Below are 19,206 nucleotides of genomic sequence, written 5' to 3'. Positions count from 1 at the left end.
GCAAGCCTAGTCAGGTAATCATCCTCATTTTCTAGTGACTCATAAGGTGTATATACATTAAGGATAGTAGACTCCTTGTGACCGATTTTTATCTGCACAGCGATACACCAGTCAACTTCAAATCGGATAACATTTATCACTGGGTCCAGATTTTTGTGCCAGAGGATGGCGACCCCCCCTGCAATCCTTCCTCTCACTATTCCCAGGGATAGGTCCGTGGTGGATTCACCCGCCCCGTGAAAATTAACATTAAATGAGTTCAGTTTTCCCAGGTCCTGCTTTGACAAGAAAGTTTCTTGCAAACATAAAATGTCACATTTTTCCAACAAAGTGTCCACCACAGAGCGTCGACACTTGTCTCCTTCACTATTTCCCAGTCGCAGGCCACGGCAGTTGTAGGAACCAACCCGCATACAGTATTAGTTGGGCTGTGCTGCAGTAGCACCATACAATACACTTGGACCAGCAACGAGCCTATCTCTGCCATCACCTGACTCTCCCGATTTGCGTGGTTCATAGAAATGCCTCACAACAGAGCCTTCAGGCCAGAGTTCTGGGTTGTACATCTCCATAACGTCATTGCATTCCGCACACACTTTAAACGAGCTGTATCTGTTGCTCGCAGTGACAATACGCTCACATTTAACATCACGACCAAGTTGTGTTGCTAGATGGTCAGATAGTGTCTCTGCATCTAGATCAGGTGCAAATCTGGTGGCGAAGACTCTTACCATCTTTGTGCGGATCACTTTTATATTCCCATGGGCAGAAGTACCGATGATCGGCTTAGAAGCCCGCCGTTTGGGTTCTACACCGGCGCGATGTTTTGGGGTGACAGGTTGGTTTCCAGCATTAATCCTCTTTGGTCGACCAAGTTTCACAACTTTAGACCAAGTAGGTGAGCTGCCCGCAGCTCCACCATGGCTCACGCCGGTCTTTATGATCCCAGATGCGGTAGGCAGGTCAGAACGGGTACCGTCTCCTGCAGAAGAAGACCTGGTGGAGCACGCGTCCTCTCCCAACGCCAAATCATCCACACCTGCCGGGTTCAGCGACGCCCAGCACAGCCTGCTCTCTACAACTCGGTTCCAAACTTCGCTCAACTGCGGAAACTCTGCTGTCAATAATAGCAGTCACCGTGCGTAAATCCTCGCCGATATCTGCCTGAAGTTTCAGCGCGTGACTTAGTACAGACACCTCGTTGTGTAGGCGCTCAATTCTGCCCAGCAGGTTGGAAACGTCCAGGTTGTTAAATGACACAGGTGGCAGTTCATCCAGATAATGAGAGACGAACCGGGGGATATTTTCCCCACATTCGTTTAAAACTTGTAGGCAACTTTTAATATTGTTGACATCCTTCTGGTTGCCTTTAAATGCTACACACCTCTGTTTAGTGTCAGGACAGAGTTCAAACAGAACTTTTTTAGAGGACTCGATCCACTCAGATTCAAAGGTGTTTGAGGTTAAGAGGACCAGTTCATCTTGGGTCATAGTTTTCATTTTAACCGCAAGAAAGTTGAGAAACTCATCCTCTACGATACCTTGATCATCAACTGTTCTGTAAATAAAAGGTTTCAATCGAATAAAAGGTTTCAATCGAGGCTGGTGAGGAGCTGCTGAGCTACGACACACTTCATCCGCCATCTTGTCTCTCTATATATATAGATATATAGATTTATATTTATTTTTATGTATATAATTGGAGGTAAATATATGAACCAGTGTATATATAGCATATCTACTCTTATATAGTTATTCAAGTATATTGTTATACCATTGCTGTCTATTGTTCTCTATTATATTGTAGTATTATAGTAAAGTAATGATAATGTAATACTATGTATTATAATTACTTCTATTATTACATAAATTACATATATAGTAGCACAACTTAATGCTGATCGTTTGTTTTGTTTTTTCTTGTTTGCCTTAATTTGCTTTGATTTTGACTATATTTATATATACATATAATTGAGTATTATATCACTGTATTGAACAGTTATTGAAACTTTTCTTGTTATATGTAAGAATGTAAGATGTAAAAATGTATGTAAGATTCAGGGGTAGGACTCGATGTGGATACTACAATCTTACTCCGTTTCGAGCATATATATATATATATATATATATATATATATATATATAGGCATTCTGTTTTTTCACTTTTTTGAACGCTTTTTTATGAGGCATGTTCGAAATAAAATCTTCAAATCAAGAAATCAAATCAAATCTAATATTTTCATCATGGTGGCTCTTCTTTGGCAGGATTTGCTCAGGAGAACCAGTTCCAGCTGAACCCCCAGGACGACACCTTTGGAAACCGGGTGACTCTGGTGTCGGACTCCCTGTCGGTCCCCTGCGACGTGGAGAGAGACTCCACCCACGGGAACCAGATCCTGTGCTACACCAGGTATCCGCCCCGACATCCCTGCCCCGGGGGGGTTCTTCCTTCTCCTCCATTCTGTATTCAGGACGCGTAGTGTTTCATTTCATTGTTTTGCTGACGACATCCAGGTCTACATACGGCCTTTGTTAGACTCTCAAAGGTCTTAAAGGCTCGGATGAAGGGTAACTTTCTGGTCACGTGACTCCGGTCCCGACTCCCCGTCCGATTCTGGAGCAATTTTAGGATGTTATTGTTTACTTTCCAGGTTGTTTTTTTGTCTGCATATATATTGTAATTGTGGCTCTGTCTAATTTCTGGTAAAGCACACTAAGCTATAGTTCCTGAGCATGTAGCTGACGCGTACTTCAATGAAACGTCACAGTCCGTGTTCTTCTTTTAAAAGTTTACTGAAAAACCTTTTCTTTCAATTACAAAAACAGCTTCCGCTGCTAGTCTGAAATGAGAGAAACACAGGGAAACACACAACGGGCCACAAGGCTTTGAAATCTGCAATAGAGAAAACAAACAAACAAACAAACAGGCAGAGACACAAACAACAATCAGTCCAGGTCTCTAAAACTGAATCAGGACTAGACTAAAAGATGCGGCCTGCTCACTCCTCAGGTTAAGGAGGAGACCTGAGCTCAGTGCAGGGCCCTCCCGGGGCTGGTAGAGGATGGCAATGCCCAGGGGCCTCGTTTAAAATGGAGTGCGTAGGATTCATACTAAAAGTGCCGAAAATGGCGGGCGCAAAAAAAAATCCGGATCTATAAAACCATGTGCACGCACACCTGCACGCAATGTTCGCTTTATAAATCACAGTCCAGCTGGAAGGTTGCGCAGCTGAATCCGCCTCATATCCCGCCCTTTACACGCCCACTTTTTACCTTAAAAGGGTAATGCAAAGTAGTATTTGCATATGAATGAGCCTGCTGAGCATGCGGCTTCCTGCAGCCTGTTTGGCGTCAGAATGAATGAGACATGTCGAGCCACCGTGCCACTGAATTTCACTGAGATCTGAGATCGAAATGTTGAGGATGAGGTGGAGGCCAGGAAAACGACATTATTTGGTGGTCACAGTAAAAGTAGAAAAAATATATAAATAGTATAAAATAAAGCGAGTGAGTGGCAGCACGCCGTTGCTGCGCTAAACGCCGTGAGTGGGCAACAGGGGGGACATGTCCCCCCTCTTTTCAAAATCATGTTTTTGTCCCCCCCACTTTTTACAGTTTAAAAACTAACGGTAGGCTCAGCCTGTAATTGCAAATCATCCAGACACCCTGTGCGAAAGCGATGCGAGAACAGCCCGGCAGCCCCGCTCCCCCCCATTTCACCACCTCACAGCCTGCATCGCCAGTTCCCTGTGTCTTAAAGGTATTGTGACATGAAAAACACATTTTTCTTGATTTTTTGTGTTTTGTGGGGTGTCTTGACATCAATTACACCCAAAAAACAATGAACTTTTAACATTCAGTGTATTGTGTGCTTTCTGGGATTTTCCGCATAACTATGCAAAAAACGGCTCATCTGGTTTGGTGGCGGATCGTTACGTATAGACCCGCTAAATCACCGCCCCCTCCACCCAGCTCCCTGCCTCCTCTCCTCTCCAGTGCACCATAAAGGCTGATTTATGGTTCCGCGTTACACCGACGCAGAACCTACGGCGTAGGGTTACGCGGCGACGCGCTCGGTACGCTGAACCCTACGGCGTAGGCTCTGCGTCGATTTAACGCGGAACCATAAATCAGGCTTACACGGAGCTGTTTAGAGCCTCTTTTGTTCTAATCACCGGAGGAAAACTGCTAAAAAGACCCGCGGCCACTGACTGGACTTAAGACAAGGGGACACTGCTGCTTGCATGCCTTTATTTTTATGATTGTTTGCTCTGGTTCGCCCTGCTGCTTTTCCGTGCATGCTTCGCCTGTCGCTCCCGGCTTAACTCTCCGACGCCGCTGTGAGCGTATGGCTGGAGGAGGAGGAGGTTTGGAGGAGGAGCGGAGCAATGATTGACAGGAAAGGGGGAAAAGGAAGCGTTTTTCACGGGGCAAAAAAACACTGTAATAAAAAGCCAGGAATGGAGTACTAGAGTGAAGTTTTTCTTGTTACACTCTTTTAGACACATTTGAGGGATGTTGGCCAAGACTTTTAATAGTGTTAAAAGCATGTTAAAAATGATGTCACAATACCTTTAAGTATGTTCCTACGGGAGGGTTGGGTTGCCGTAGGGATACGCAGATTTTTCGGTTAGTTTTTTCTTTTTAGATCCCAGCCTTTGCGTAGAAGGTGGCTTGCGCATCTTTCAGGCCCTTTTTGTGCGCAAGCAAGCTTAATAGATGACGCCCCTGGACCGTTACTTAGGTAGGAGCACTGGGTGATAAAATGGGGGAAAAAAACCGGGATAAAAATATTTAAAAAAAAAGTAAATGTCAGGTATAGCATTATGCATCTTCAGTTTCATACAAGTACAAATATTTTGTTTCTCTCATGTATGACTTGACTTTTTTCTATTCCAGAAATTTAACAATTAAAATTAAATAAATAAACTATGAAAAGTCCCAAACTCCAAATGCAACACGACTGTTATTTAGCTCATGACAGAGCTAAGAGCTTCAGCCACAAGCTCCCAGCCTGAGGCCGTAATGAACCACGTTATCGTTTCATCCCTCCCACCTTTTGGGACGACACAATCTTTACATCATAAAAAAGATTGATTCCTGCTCACCTTATAAGTAAAAGTTCGGAGCTCAAAACCCCCCAAGAGTCCCGTGATCCGAACCGCAAAACGGTACTAGTTTCTTCTGAGCGTAGTCAGATTTTGGTCCGCGGGTAGAGGCGCGGTCGTCACGTGATACCGCTGCACCAATAGGATGCGGGTTACTAGTAATCACAATATATTCATATTAATAACCCAATATCGCGCTACAATTTGTCACCTCCACGACACGTATCGTGACGTTTTTGTATCGTGGCATGATATATTGTTACACCCCTAGTATGTAGGTGAGTGAGCAGGATGTGTTCAAGTCACTGCTGGAAATGTTTCCTGTGATGTTTGTCGGATTATGAAGAACTTTGGTCGGCGTCATCTGCTGCGTGAATGAGTTTGACCTTTTGACCCCCCCCCCCTCCCAGTTGTCCTAAGAGTGTCTCTTGTCCTCCACAGACCGATGCCGCAGGACCAGTACGTGGTCCACGTCAGCGTGGACGGGATTCCCGTTCCTGACGCTAATATCTGCCGGGGTCGTTATAAATCGTACCACTGCAGTTTCTACGTAAGTCTGGCGAGTTCTCTGACTAATGACATCATCGTTGGATCCGTCGTAGCAGGGTTTTTATTTTATTTATCTGTGTTTGTAATAAACAGACCAGGTGGTACCGGACGCCCAGGATCAGCTCCCTGAGTCCCGCCAGTGGCCCCCCAGGTAAGATACTTAAAACTAGCGCAGAGTTTATACATTTTATGTGAACTTTTATGTTTATTTATTTATTTATTTTTTAAATTTATTTATTATGTTCTGTTCTTCCTAAGAACGGAGCTCAAAAAAGCATTCAATCAAGTCACGAGTCCTTAAAACGTGGCTTGAGACTGACTCAAGTCCTGGACTCAAGTCCTGGACTCAAGTCCTGGACTCAAGTCTTGAACTCAAGTCTTGGACTCAAGTCTTGGGCTCAAATCCTAGGCTTACCACTTCCCTAGGCCTACCACTTAGCCTAGTGGTTGCAGAGGAGGATGGATTGCAACCGAGGTCAACCACTTTGGGCCCCTGAGCAAGGCCCTTAACCCTTACTGCTCCCTGGGCACCGTGCAAATGGCAGACCCATGCTACTACTAGAAAATGGGTTAAATGCACAGAAAGAATTTACCCATTGTGGGATTAATAAGGAAACAATTATTATTATTACATAGGACTGCTATTTACCTTGAATCCTCCTCCCGAACCCGGCAGGCTCGTTGGTGACGGTTCGAGGCCGGATCTTCACCGACGTCTATGGCAGCAACACGGCCGTCAGCTCCAACGGCGTCAATGCCAGGTTTCTGAGGTGGGAAGTTCTCTTCATAAACCCTTTTTCTACGTTAATTAATCTCACAAGAGCATTAAAGTCTGTGTGAGCAATTTATTAAAATGCATTTTCTGAAAAGGCTTGGAATTACAGGTAGGATAAGAGATTTATGGATGACGTCACATCTGTTCAAATCTCAAACAAAACAGTCTGACTCAGCCAGGCTGTGGATTACAATCTAACTACAACAAAAAGTTCTTCCATCTAGTTTTACAAGTGTATTTGTAATGACAGGGAAGAGCATGAAATAAGTTTATAGTGGGTGTGTGAATGATCAATAATCAGTATTATTGGCAGTAATAGAGGGCCCCAAAATCACATTTAGCTTAGGGCCCCATGGAGGCTTGGGCCGGCCCTGGGTGAATCTAACTAATCTTGTAAATTGCAGAGCCTTCATGGGAGGGATGCCATGTGACCTGCTGCAGCCCGAGTCCGACGACCTGTAAGTGCATTTTCATGCTTTAATATTTAGTGTGAAAGTGTGTAAGTGATGAAGTGACGTCACGTCCTTCAAACCCTTTTGCAGGTACAACCTGCAGCTGGACTCTGAATCGTCCCACTGGGGACACATGAGCTGCAGGACGACGGGGACGTACGTCGGTAAGCTGACGCTCACATATGACCCGCTGAGGATCCGACAGGCTGTTAGTAACTGTGCTCTCAACTCCAACAGGTCATCACAACCTGAGCTTCATTCTCGACGCTGATTTTGGAAGGTAGGACGCCGTTATAACTGTTACAGGCGGCTAAAAGTTCATGTGAAGCGGGAAAAAAGCTCCCGGAGATGCAGTTCTTCACTCAGAAGTTTTCTTTCTGGTTTAAAGGAGTTCACCCGACAAGAGCCTGTACCGGGTCTCAGCGGCGGGGAAGCTGTCCATGTTCCAGACGTTTGCAGGTACGGCATCGGAAAGGCATCACTTCATTCTCAGACCTATTCAAAGATAACAGTTTTTCCTCCTTTGAGGAACTCTCTAAGAAATTTAATTTGCCCAAAACTACGGTGGCCTGGAAGTGCAAAACACAACGGCAAAGGACAAGACAACGAAAAATTGAAAAACACAATGACAAATTGAAAAACACAACGGCAAAAGAGAAAAAAAAGAACATTAACCGGCATGACTCGTCGCTGATTGGACGAAGGAACGCTTGACCCGGAAGTACATGACTTAAAAACATGAGCGCCGATAGCGATAACCTACTCGTTATTATCAAACAATATTTTGATCCATCACTGTTCTAAATAACCCTGCATCTTTCAACTGGGTCTTCAGCGTTTGAACACTCATATTAATGTTGTCAGTAGTCGACAACATGTCGACTATAACATCATATTTGTGTCCTGTCGTTATTTGTCATTGTTTTCTCTTTTGCCGTTGTGTTTTCTCTTTTGTCGTTGTGTTTTTTAATTTGTCATTGTGTTTTTCAAATTGTTGTGTTTTTCAGTTTGCCGTTGTGTTTTTCAATTTGTTGTTGTATTTTTCAATTTGTTGTTGTGTTTTCTCTTTTGCTGTTTACCTAAAGATTCCAAGACCTCTTTTTCTTTTTTCTCTTCAGTATGTTTTGTAAGATAACACAATTTTGAAACCATCTGAACCTGCACCAGCACAACCTTCAGTGGGGGGTGTTTTTGTTTTTGTTATGGTTGTGATATACATTCTCAATGTAACATTGTTACTTTTATATTCATTATGAAAAATAATAAAAAAAGATTTGAAACAGACGTTTGCAGGTAAAGAGGAGGTCCGACGTCGTGAGTTCAGGTAACAGTAAACATGTGCTCTGTCTGCTGCTCAGAGGTCACCGGAGTGTCTCCATCGGAGGGCAGCGTCATGGGCGGGACCCTGCTGACTGTCAACGGCCGCTTCTTCGACCAAACCGATGAGCCGGCTCGCGTTCTCGTTGGAGGTAAACATCACCGACACGCGGAAGCTCCACTGATGCTGTTTTTAAACACAAGAACAAAGTGTTCGGCGTGAACAGATGAAAACAAAACATTGTTCGAGCAGCCAGTCGAGCCACGGTGATAATCCTTTTCCACAGAATGTGTTCATACCTCAAACAAAAGAACGACGAGTGGGAAGACGAGAGAGTTGTCAAACAGGGAGCGAAACAATCCCCCAGGAGCTCAGAGACGCAGCAGACCGTGACCACAACAATCCAGCGTCTTATCTCTGGTGACGCTTCACGAGTCATTTAACACGCTTTTAGTCACGGCACGGATTTGACATTGACAAGGGAAGATGCGCTTGGTGACAGAACTGTAAAATCTGCTGTTGCAACATCACGTAAGACGTTGTCATGGTAACGCCTTGGGTCCGGGTCCCCAGGAGGGTCACAAAATCGTTTTTTGGAGGTTGAAATTTTATTGTGAAACTAAAATAACACAAATATGACCCAATTTATTGTTCCTGTGGTTATTATGGGGTTTCGTGTCTTGGAAGGGATTAAATCAATTTAAATTAGCCATAAATCAGGTCTGTACCTGTAAAATCCCTTGTAATCCCCAATCAGTTTCCAGAAGGCCCCCTTAAAACCATCGTTAGAAGATAAACTGAGGGGAATCTCTAGTTTTACTACTTTAGAACCACGTTAAAATGCTGAACTTTACAGCAGAAAGGAATGTGAGATCCAGTAGCTGTGACCTAGAAGCTCATTGGCTGCTGAACGACTCAGCGCTTCACATCCATGGAGATCACCTCATGAAAGACTTTATCAGCGACATTAATGACTTTATCAGCGTCATTAACGACTTTATTAATGACATTAACGACGTTATCAATGATGGAAACGACTTTATCAACGACACTAATGACTTTATCGACAACGGTAACAACTTTATCAACGACGGTAACGACTTTATCAACGACGGTAATGACTTTATCAACAGCGGTAACGACTTTATCAACGACGGTAATGACTTTATCAACGACATTAATGTCTTTATCAACAACGGTAACGAATTTATCAACGACGGTAACGACTTTATCAACAACATTAATGTCTTTTTCAACAACGGTAACGAATTTATCAACGACGGTAACGACTTTATCAACAACGGTAACGACTTTATCAACAACGGTAACGACTTTATCAACGACGGGAATTACTTTATCAACGACGGTAACGACTTTATCAACAACGGTAACGACTTTATCAACAACGGTAACGACTTTATCAACAACGGTAATGACTTTATCATCGACATTAACGACTTTATCAACGACTTCATCAACGACATCAACGACATTAACGACTTTATCAACGGCGCTAACTACTTTATGAACGACATTAACGACTTTATCAATGACATTAACGACTATAAAAGACGGTAACGACTTCATCAACAACTAACAACTTTATCAACGATGGTAACGACTTCATCAATGACATTAACAACTTTATCAACGACATTAACGACATTAACGACTATCAACGACGGTAACAACTTATCAATGACGGCAACAACTTTATCAACGACGGTAACAACTTATCAATGACATTAATAACTTTATCAACACTTTAACGACTTGATTGGTTGGTTTTAAAATGGAATGGTTAAAACGATCACGCTAAGCAACCGTCCTGTGTTTGCATCTATAAGTCAGAATATTTAACATGTTCGAGCCAAAAACACATAAAAAGAACGCTTGTGCATGACGTGTATCAAGGAAAGAGAATTTATATTTAGTGTGAAAATGTGTCTCTGAAATATGAAACTAACAGGTGCTCGTTAGTGTTTCCAGTGTAATGCAACACTGAATATCTCAGATTATTGATGAGATTAGTGACTCATCACATTTTAATCTGCTATCATCAATACGACATGCCGAAGCATTTAAGCTGGAAAGTCGGAGAGTCTATGTTTTTCATGGAGGTGTTTTTCATCTTTCAGGTCGGCCTTGTGAAGTCCAGAGTGTGTCTGATGACAGAATTACATGCAAGACAGCCGAGGAGCCGCCGAGCAGCAACGCCACGGTGTTCCCAGGTTAGAACAGGCCGCCTCCTCGTCGTCTTTGTGGGTTGATGTCGTGACTCGTGCGGTCACGGTCGTTCCGACGCATCCTGTCTTCCGTCAATGTAACTTTATCTGAGTGAAACCAAGACTGAAGGAATCCAAAGTATCTGTCTTTCCTTTCAGCAACAAAGCAGTTGTATTTTTTGTCTTCATCCCGTCACTCTTCGCGGCTCGTCACAGGTCTGTGAGGCTTTGATGGGCGATGAACTATAACAGATGATCAGATATCTCTTAGAACGCACACATTCCAGATCAGGCATCATGCAACAGCTTAGAGGTGACCTTAGTGACAGATGTAGCAACCTTTTGTCCCGGGACTTATTTTATTTTTGTTGTTTTATGAAAAAAAAACAAAAAAAAAACTGCTCAAGTGGAATAACAAAGAGTCAAGGTTTTTTTATTCCCACAGCGCTTATCACTCTATTCGTTTTCACGACTCAGCGATTCCTTTTCGGCTTTTGTTAAAAAATCAGTCATCACTTATTTATTTATCTTACACTATTTCCTTTTCTCAACACTTGAGTGATACACAGCATTCTGAATGCTCTTTATAGACTTTACAGGCCAACTGTTGAGTTCGGGTTGACCAAATGCACGCCAGTCGCACTAACCAGGCTCCATCTTGATCAGATTTTCTGCTGCATTGTTTTTTTGTGTAAAAGCTCTTATTTTTTTTTATATCCATCATGATAAGGAACCATGATAACGGGAAGCTGTTTACTTTTGTGAACTCGGCTGATCAGTTCATGTTGTCGGTGAAAAGAGTGATTAATTAACACAACTCTTATTTTTCAAGTCTTATTTTGAAACTCTGCTTCTTCACATCGGTCGGTAGGCGGAAGAGGCTTGAAGATGGAGGCGTGGAACAACACCAGACCCAGGTCGTTGACCGACATTTGGAACTACAACGACAACACAACTGGCTACTGGTCGCAATGGATCGACTCCCTGCCCGCCACCTTTGCCCTTGAAAACGAATACTTCACCACAAGAACCACGGGCTTCTTCGTGCCTCCCGCCAGCGGCAACTTTACTATGTATCTCCACTGCGATGACAGATGTGAGCTCTACCTCAGCAACTCCACCCGGCCCGAAGACAAGGTCAGATTATCTTAGAAAGCCGTCAGTAACATATGATTGTGTGAAAACAGAAACTTCAGAGTTTAGCTGTATGCTGATGACACTGTTTTATATCTAGAAGCAGAAAAACAAGAAAAGGTATCTGCACAAGGACAATGAGCGTCAGTGATGAACATCTCTGACCTGTTATAAGTCATAATTACGTCTTGAAAACTGTGTGTATGTTTTAAAGGTCTGTAAATAGAGATCCAGAATAAGAAGTTGCAGTCGAGGATTATTTCGTTTAGGCATCTATTAGAGTCACATATTGGTTCTGTAAATAAGCTAAAAAGTTATTGATAGAATTAAATCTAATCTGTTCAATGTCATAAAACATAGATGACATATATGAAGAACTATGGTAGTTAAGCGTTGAGTTGTACATGAACATTATGGTTCCACCCGTATGCACGACTGTCTATCCAACTGGACTCAAACAAGGATTACAATATCCCACATTTACCTTAAGTGCTCAAGTTAATGACTGTTCCTATAAACAAATAAGCAAGTAGATAATGCTTTTTCCATTCCTTCTTTCAGGTTAAAATTGCCTTCCAGTCATACTATGTAAACGACCACACAAGACTGGAGTCACAAAAATCCGAAGTGTTGTCCCTGGAGAAAGGAAAACCGTAAGCGTGGCTACATGGAAGCACAGTCCAGTCACTCCAGAGCTGCTGAAACACAATTTAAATCATGCATTCCTTGTTCTGTAGATACTACATGGAGATCTTGCATCAAGAATACAGAGTTATAGCTAAAATCAACATTGGCTTGTTCCAAGAGGAGAGTTCCTTCACAGAGGAACAGACAAATGACGCGGTTAATGAAGTTCAGAACATCGTGGCTGAATATGAAGCGTTCGACGAGGAACAGGTATGGTGGATGTCCTGGAGGTTTATCACATTAAATGCAGAACATCTCAGAGGTTCAGGGTACAAAACGATCTTGAACAAGCTTGAACGTCCACTGCTCCTCAGGTGGTAACCTTTGACATGTGGCCCGCGGGTGTTGCACCTGTCAGAGAGGTGCAGAAGGTGAGCGTCAGGAGCAGCTGTGACAGCGTCCTGTGTGGAAGCACCTACTTCAGCCTGAGCTACGGACTCGCCGAAACTGGTAAAGTGGCTGCCCCTGAAGGTCTGGTACAGAACCTGCATGTGTTTGACTTACAAGTAGATGTTTGCTAGTCCCAATCCAAGCTGCGACCCAGTTTGCATGCTCTACCCGTACTTGCATGAAGTTTCTGACTTCCTGCAGCCCCAAACAGAGCATGCCTGTAAGGCTCATGGGAGATTCTAACAGGAGTGAATGTGAGGTTGTTTGTATGAGGGTTGGTGCTAGGGTTGCCACCTTTCAGAAATAGAAATAAGGGACGCCCTGATTTCAGCAGCGCAGGAGCCAAAAAAAAAGCTCCAAAACTTCTAAACTGAATAAAAATGTGTTTATTTTATATGAAAAAACTAAATGCTTTGATTTAAAGTTTAAAGTGCTTTAATAGCATTGAACTTTCATGACTGTAGAGACAGACAACCATACTAGCAACTGAAATATCCTCCTATGCTACGTATGTCCACATCAGCCAAGATGTATAATATAGTTACAGGTGAAGAATATGGTGTAAAAGTTAATTTATTTCAATAATTCAACTAGAATATGGTGTAAAAGTTAATTTATTTCAATAATTCAACTAGAATATGGTGTAAAAGTTAATTTATTTCAATAATTCAACTACAATATGGTGTAAAAGTTAATTTATTTCAATAATTCAACTAGAATATGGTGTAAAAGTTAATTTATTTCACTAATTCAACTAGAATATGGTGTAAAAGTCAATTTATTTCAATAATTCAACTAGAATATGGTGTAAAAGTTAATTTATTTCAATAATTCAACTAGAATATGGTGTAAAAGTTAATTTATTTCAATAATTCAACTAGAATATGGTGTAAAAGTTAATAAAAATACGGTACAAATCGTGTCCCGTATTAGTTCAATAAGGGACGCAACATTTTTTTCTCAAATAAAGGACAATTCCGTATTTTACGGGACGGGTGGCAACCCTAGTTGGTGCAGACAACACTCAAAAGTTAGGCAGGGAAGGACCAGACTGTACAAAGGGACTGAGGGCTGAGGAGACTCAGGTGTAGACAATCAAAGAAGATTACAACCAGGAAAAGTCAAACAAGTATGGGCACAGACTTTCAAAACAAAACAGGAAACAAGTCATAAACAAGACCAAACCAGAAGAAAAACAAGAATAGAAAACCAAACGGTGACGTTAAGTGAACGGTAAGTAAGTAAGAGCCTGCAAACCTCAATAAACCAAGGCAGCGTTGTAAAGAGGAGTAGGCTAAAACGACCTGGGCGGGAGGCAGAACTCAGAAGCAGAGCAGATGTATTAACTGACAGTTTATTCACACAGGGCCCGATTTACTAAGATCCTAAATAAAGAGTACTAAATTGCGTGTGCACTGAAAAAGTTTGCGCGTGCTGTTGTTGTGTGTTTTGCGGGTGATCAACTAAGAATGCTTGCGCAATTGATAACAGGTGCAAACCGCAGTATTTAAATGAGGTGTTGCGCGTCTTACGGTTTGCGGTGCAAACTTTGCGCCATGGAGAGTGGATGGAAAGCAGGATATAGTCGCAAGCGCAAAATGAAATTTGACGAGTTGGAGTTAGAGATATTAGTGGAAGAGGCAAATTGTTGTGCCGTATTCAGCACCCCTGCCGTGAAAAGCACCCCCTCATATATTCAATGATAAGTAGACCAAGAAAAAAAACAACACACTGACACTTCAATATATTTATATATACACACTCACACAAACACATACTTAGGAGTTTATATTATATATATTTACAAATATTATGGAAGACAACACAGTAAGCAGGCTATTAATTAATGCCATCAATAACCATTTACCCGATTTGTTTTTTTTTTACCCGAATCCATGAGCGCATTTAAACATGAATCATTAACACAAAACTGGATGCTAAACAGAACATGGACAACAGAACATGAACAGAACACGGAATGAGAATATAATTTTTGTCAGACGAGGGGGTTCTTTTCACGGCAGGGGTGCTGAATACGGCACAACACCGGGGTATGACAACTGCAGAACAGGCGCACAATAAGAAATACTTTTTTCTCCATGAAAACACGTTATTTATTTATTATCACAAATAAAAAAATGAATGTGCCTCCTGTGGCAACCTTTTGCTGAATAATACTCGATTTAACATTCAAATAAAATATTTCTCCTTTTGCATGTGGAGATTAGCACCTTCCTTTCCAACGTATTAAATACAGACGCAATCACAATCCACGCAAAAACTTTCAGGCTTGGTAAATCTCATTGCGCGTGGTAAATGGACCAATTTGCATCTTTCCCTCCCAGTATTTAGCGATTTCTGGCGGGTACGCCCCATATTGATTATTCATCAGGGCAAAAGTACTAAATGAATAGCGTGTGCTATTTTGCGCATTTGAGAGACGCAGTCCTCTTTGCACGCTGTTAGTAGATCAGCTGGCACTTTGGTTTGCGGGTGCTGTCAAGTTTGCACACGTTTTTACACACGCAAACCTTTAGTAAATCGGGCCCACAGAGTACTAATATGTCCAAAAAGTAAAGTCACTCCCAAAGGAGGAAAATGCTACCATAAGGTGCGATACCCAAAAACAACAACCCAACAAGAGGCGCTCCAAAGGGAAGAAAATAAAGCTAATTATCTGTAAATGTAACTGAGCTGAAATGCTACAAAGAAAAATCACTCGAAAGAGGTAAAACTATGATCACGAGACCAGACAAACTACAGCTATGGATCTTGGACACTTGCTGGTATGACGACACAGGACGACACACTGGGGGAAGGGAGACGCAGATCATATGGACACATGGGGGAAGAGGGAACAGGTGGGTACAATCAGGAATCAGGGGAGACATGAGAAAGGTCAAGTGACCTGTAACGAGAGGAGTTACTTTTCAAAATAAAACCAGAAATGACAAGACAGAAAAACAGAAGAGACTGAGAGACTGATGATGCCACAGGAAAAAGGATGACTTCAGGTCATCGCTGCTGAAGGAGGTTCTGTGAGGTGTAGCTAGTTTATCTTCTGCATCCTGGTCTCGTAGTTTGTCTCATGTTATTGTTCATCCAGGTTTATCTCATTGTAAGACCTGGTGAGGACCGAGGGATTTTCTTTCTCAGTTTCCGACAAATAAAACCGTAAAACTGAAGGAAATTCTGCCTCCTTTTTATTTTTATCAATTCCCCGTTTGTTGCTGAGCCGTGTCCTCGTCTCCTGCAGGGCTGATCCCCGTCAGCGCCTCAGCAGAGACGCTGGAAGCAGAGCTGAACGGTCTGTGGTCCATCAAACCCGACACGGTCCAGGTCACCAAACAGGGGGGCGGTGCGACGCCCGACTACACGGTCACCTTCAACTCCGTCAGAGGTGAGAGACGCCGATGCCGGAGGATGGACTGTGTGGTTTCAGCAGCGGTGACTGAACGCCTGCTTGTCTTCGCTGCGTCTAGGTGATTTCAAACCTCTTCAGTACGAGGTCTTCGGCTCAGACACCAGCATCACTGTTGCCGAGGTTACCAAGGGGCAAAGCAGCATGGAAACCTTCACGCTGGTCTGGGGCGGAGTTCCCACGAAACCTATCGCTTTCAACGCGACAGAGCTTGAGGTCTGAAACAGTCAAATCCTCCAGATCCTTCCTGGGGTTCATGTTAGCAGGCGTAGAGCTCTTACCCGTCAAACGGAGGCCCTCTGCCTCCAGCTTTCATCTCCATGATGTCAGAGGTGTAGAAAGAAAACATCCACGGCCCAGTTGTTGTTCGGTGAAGAAGTAAAGACCCGAGGGAACATCTCAGAATCAGTTTTCCCGTCCTGCCGTACTCACGACTAAAGTTGCTTTCGTCAACGAAAATTATGACTAAATATCACCGTCAACGAACCTTTATCACCTGAGGAAAACGAGACGCAACGAAAATGCTGGTCATGTGACAATAATTAAATATATAATGCAATATCGTAGAGGAATAAAAACCAGACTAAATTAAAGATTACAAAATAAAAACTTGAAATGTTCTAACAAAGATCCTTAAGAAAAAGATGGGGAAAAATGCGGAAAAATAAATATGTTGTAAACTCAAATTAGAGTCTTCTGTATCTGGAATTAATGTGTTCTTGAGTCTATAAGGTAACAATAATAAGATAACCTAGTTTGAATTGTAAAATGAGTTTGGCTAAGTACAATCTTTGACTAAAACTAGACTAAAATGGACAATTGTGACTAAAATAAGACTAAAATGCTCAGACTTTTAGTCGACTGAAACTTGACACGACTAAAAGGAGAATGAACGTGACCAAAACTATTAAAAATAAAATGATAGCTTGACCGAAAGACTAAAACTAAAATGGAAACAGGCTGCCAGAAACAACACTACTAACGACGGCTCGTGTGACCCACCAGGTCCAGGAGGCTCTGGAGGACCTGATGAAGGCCGAGTGCCCCGCCCAAGTTCTGACCACGGAGGGCGCAGATGTCAAGTACTTCAACGACTTTGAAAAGGACAACTCTCAGGTCAGTAGAGACGGAAACAACCCTATCAGGGTGTATAGGGGTCAAATCTGCGGCAGGTTGAGAACAAACCCAGAAAACAGGACTGACGTTGGACGGGCCTCTGGTTTCTTCTCGCCAGTTCTCCAGTGCCCAGATGGGAACTCCTGAGAGGAACTCTGGTTTCTGCGGCTCGTGGTCTCTGAAGAACGCTGAGATCCTGTTCTGGGAGGGCTACATCACCGAGTCCGGAGAAGCGTACGGACCGGTGATGCTGGACCGACATCCCACGGTAAAACGCGCCACGGCTTTATTCTGGTGACGGCAGCAGAAACCTTCACGACTCGTCATAAAACACTTTTGTTGTTGTTGCAGCTTTGCTTTGCGTACAAGGGACCATTGAAGGATGAAGTCGGGGTGAAGTTCACCTACTGGGACAGCGATGGCGTTGCCACGACGACCACCGCAGAGATCGGAGTCGTCTTCAACAAGGAGCCCAGGTCAGTAGGATCCCGTTTGGTTTGTGCGACGGCTCCGATACGAGGTCGGCGTTACCCAGCGGCGCTGCGGGGGTGACAGGCGTCGTTTCCTTCCCAGGTGGAGCTACAGATGCGTGGACCTGCTGAGCTCGCTGCAGACGCGTTACGCTGGGAGTGGCTACGTCCTGCTGGAGATTTACCTCTACAAAGACGCCTCCGGCGCAGACTTCTACGTTGACGCCGTCCACATCGGGAAGACACCCACCACCACCGAGAACAACGGTAGGCAAAGATCTCCTGTTTCATTTCTACTAAAACAAGTATACAGGGTCTGCATTGACGTCACTTCCCCACTGGACCACGCCCCCTTACTCACACTGAGTGGCAAAATATCAGCAAAAATGGCTGCAACTAATGGAGAAGACGGGATAATTATGGGCTTAAATTAAAGGCAGTTGGACTTGACAGTGACCTGTACAGTAACCTCAAGAACCAGTGGTCCATGGACATTAATATTTGTGCACGAATCCAGTTTCCTGATATTTATATGTACTTCATTTCTATGCCGGAGAAATACACGAAGCAAAGCTTTAAGGCGTACAAAAGTCTTGACGCTTGGTCCTACAAGGCAGGATTTGTTGGCGCAATTAAAGTGATGAGGACACTGAACTTTATGATTTGACCGTTTAACGTTAGCTACCCAAAAATCCAACATTACCTGATACAAAATGGGAACCACAAATCCACGTTTCGGTGCCTGGAATCCAGTTGTTTCTGCAAATTGCAGCGATCCATTTGGTCTCTCTTAAGCTTATTTTTAGGCAGTCTGTAAAACGATAACTCCAATTTCTTGCTAAATCTATGAGTACAGTCGATCGCACAACAGCTCTTTCCCATTTTAGATGTTTTTCCAGTTGCTCAAACTGAAAGTTTACGCTGCCACTCAGTCTTTCTGCCACTCAGTGGGCGTAACCTCCTTTGAAGTCGCATCTGTGACGTCATGCGCATTCCCTCTATAAGTATGTAAACAAATATTTGCATGTTTTCCTCGCGGCTGCTCAGCGGTTCCCCACAAGAGGAGACCTCCCCCGTTTGAGAGCTCGGGGAAGTCGTTCGACGCGTTCGCCGTCACCAAAGACCGATCAGCTGCTCCTCAGATCAGATACGAGATCAGGGCCGTCCCGCTGGAATGTGCCTCCGGGTTCCCGCTGCTGGAGGTCGGCTTCCTGCAGGTAACCTTCATTTTAAGGACAAGAAAGGTTCACAGCCTGGCTCATGTCAGTTAAAGCAGTGAGACCAGATAAACCCAAACCTCTCGCTTGAAAGTGTTGTTATCTTGTCTCCTCTACTCTGAAAGATGTCCGGCAGTAGCGAGGACACGACTGAGTTCAGTGCAGGCGATGCCAGCGTCAACGTCTCCCGCCCCTTCAGGGCCACGCCTCCTCTGAATGGCACCTTTGACGTGGAGTTTAATGGAGGCCGAGCTGAAGGTGGGTCTGACACGCAGGGGTGAAGTTTGTGAAAGTCCTGTCATGGTTGCGTGCAGCGCAGATATTTAATGTTCGAGAGCCACAGG

The 19,206-nt window shown here is 43.5% G+C and overlaps 2 protein-coding genes across 4 annotated transcripts in view; one reads left to right on the top strand and one right to left on the bottom strand.

Annotated features, from left to right (window-relative positions):
* The window catches only part of LOC133460585 (sodium/hydrogen exchanger 3-like), a 249,309-nt gene that overhangs the window by 26,197 nt on the left and 203,906 nt on the right, over positions 1–19,206 (bottom strand). The window lies entirely within an intron of this gene.
* LOC133460581 (fibrocystin-L-like) overlaps positions 1–19,206 on the top strand; it is a 96,737-nt gene that overhangs the window by 6,213 nt on the left and 71,318 nt on the right. For all 3 annotated transcript variants that reach the window (XM_061741223.1, XM_061741221.1, XM_061741222.1), the window contains exons 4-25: positions 2,266–2,410; positions 5,550–5,658; positions 5,751–5,808; positions 6,334–6,427; positions 6,837–6,890; positions 6,975–7,048; positions 7,122–7,164; positions 7,273–7,343; positions 8,243–8,353; positions 10,341–10,433; positions 11,299–11,564; positions 12,123–12,214; positions 12,299–12,458; positions 12,563–12,698; positions 15,895–16,038; positions 16,121–16,275; positions 17,065–17,175; positions 17,294–17,443; positions 17,527–17,651; positions 17,749–17,912; positions 18,693–18,862; positions 18,988–19,120. In XM_061741223.1, coding sequence (XP_061597207.1) covers positions 2,266–2,410; positions 5,550–5,658; positions 5,751–5,808; positions 6,334–6,427; positions 6,837–6,890; positions 6,975–7,048; positions 7,122–7,164; positions 7,273–7,343; positions 8,243–8,353; positions 10,341–10,433; positions 11,299–11,564; positions 12,123–12,214; positions 12,299–12,458; positions 12,563–12,698; positions 15,895–16,038; positions 16,121–16,275; positions 17,065–17,175; positions 17,294–17,443; positions 17,527–17,651; positions 17,749–17,912; positions 18,693–18,862; positions 18,988–19,120 — 2,658 coding nt within the window. The remainder of the gene's footprint in view (positions 1–2,265; positions 2,411–5,549; positions 5,659–5,750; positions 5,809–6,333; positions 6,428–6,836; positions 6,891–6,974; positions 7,049–7,121; positions 7,165–7,272; positions 7,344–8,242; positions 8,354–10,340; positions 10,434–11,298; positions 11,565–12,122; positions 12,215–12,298; positions 12,459–12,562; positions 12,699–15,894; positions 16,039–16,120; positions 16,276–17,064; positions 17,176–17,293; positions 17,444–17,526; positions 17,652–17,748; positions 17,913–18,692; positions 18,863–18,987; positions 19,121–19,206) is intronic.

The sequence above is a fragment of the Cololabis saira genome, chromosome 15 (assembly GCF_033807715.1).
Source record: "Cololabis saira isolate AMF1-May2022 chromosome 15, fColSai1.1, whole genome shotgun sequence".
NCBI classification, from domain to species: domain Eukaryota; kingdom Metazoa; phylum Chordata; class Actinopteri; order Beloniformes; family Belonidae; genus Cololabis; species Cololabis saira.
This window is presented reverse-complemented; position numbering and strand designations above follow the sequence as displayed.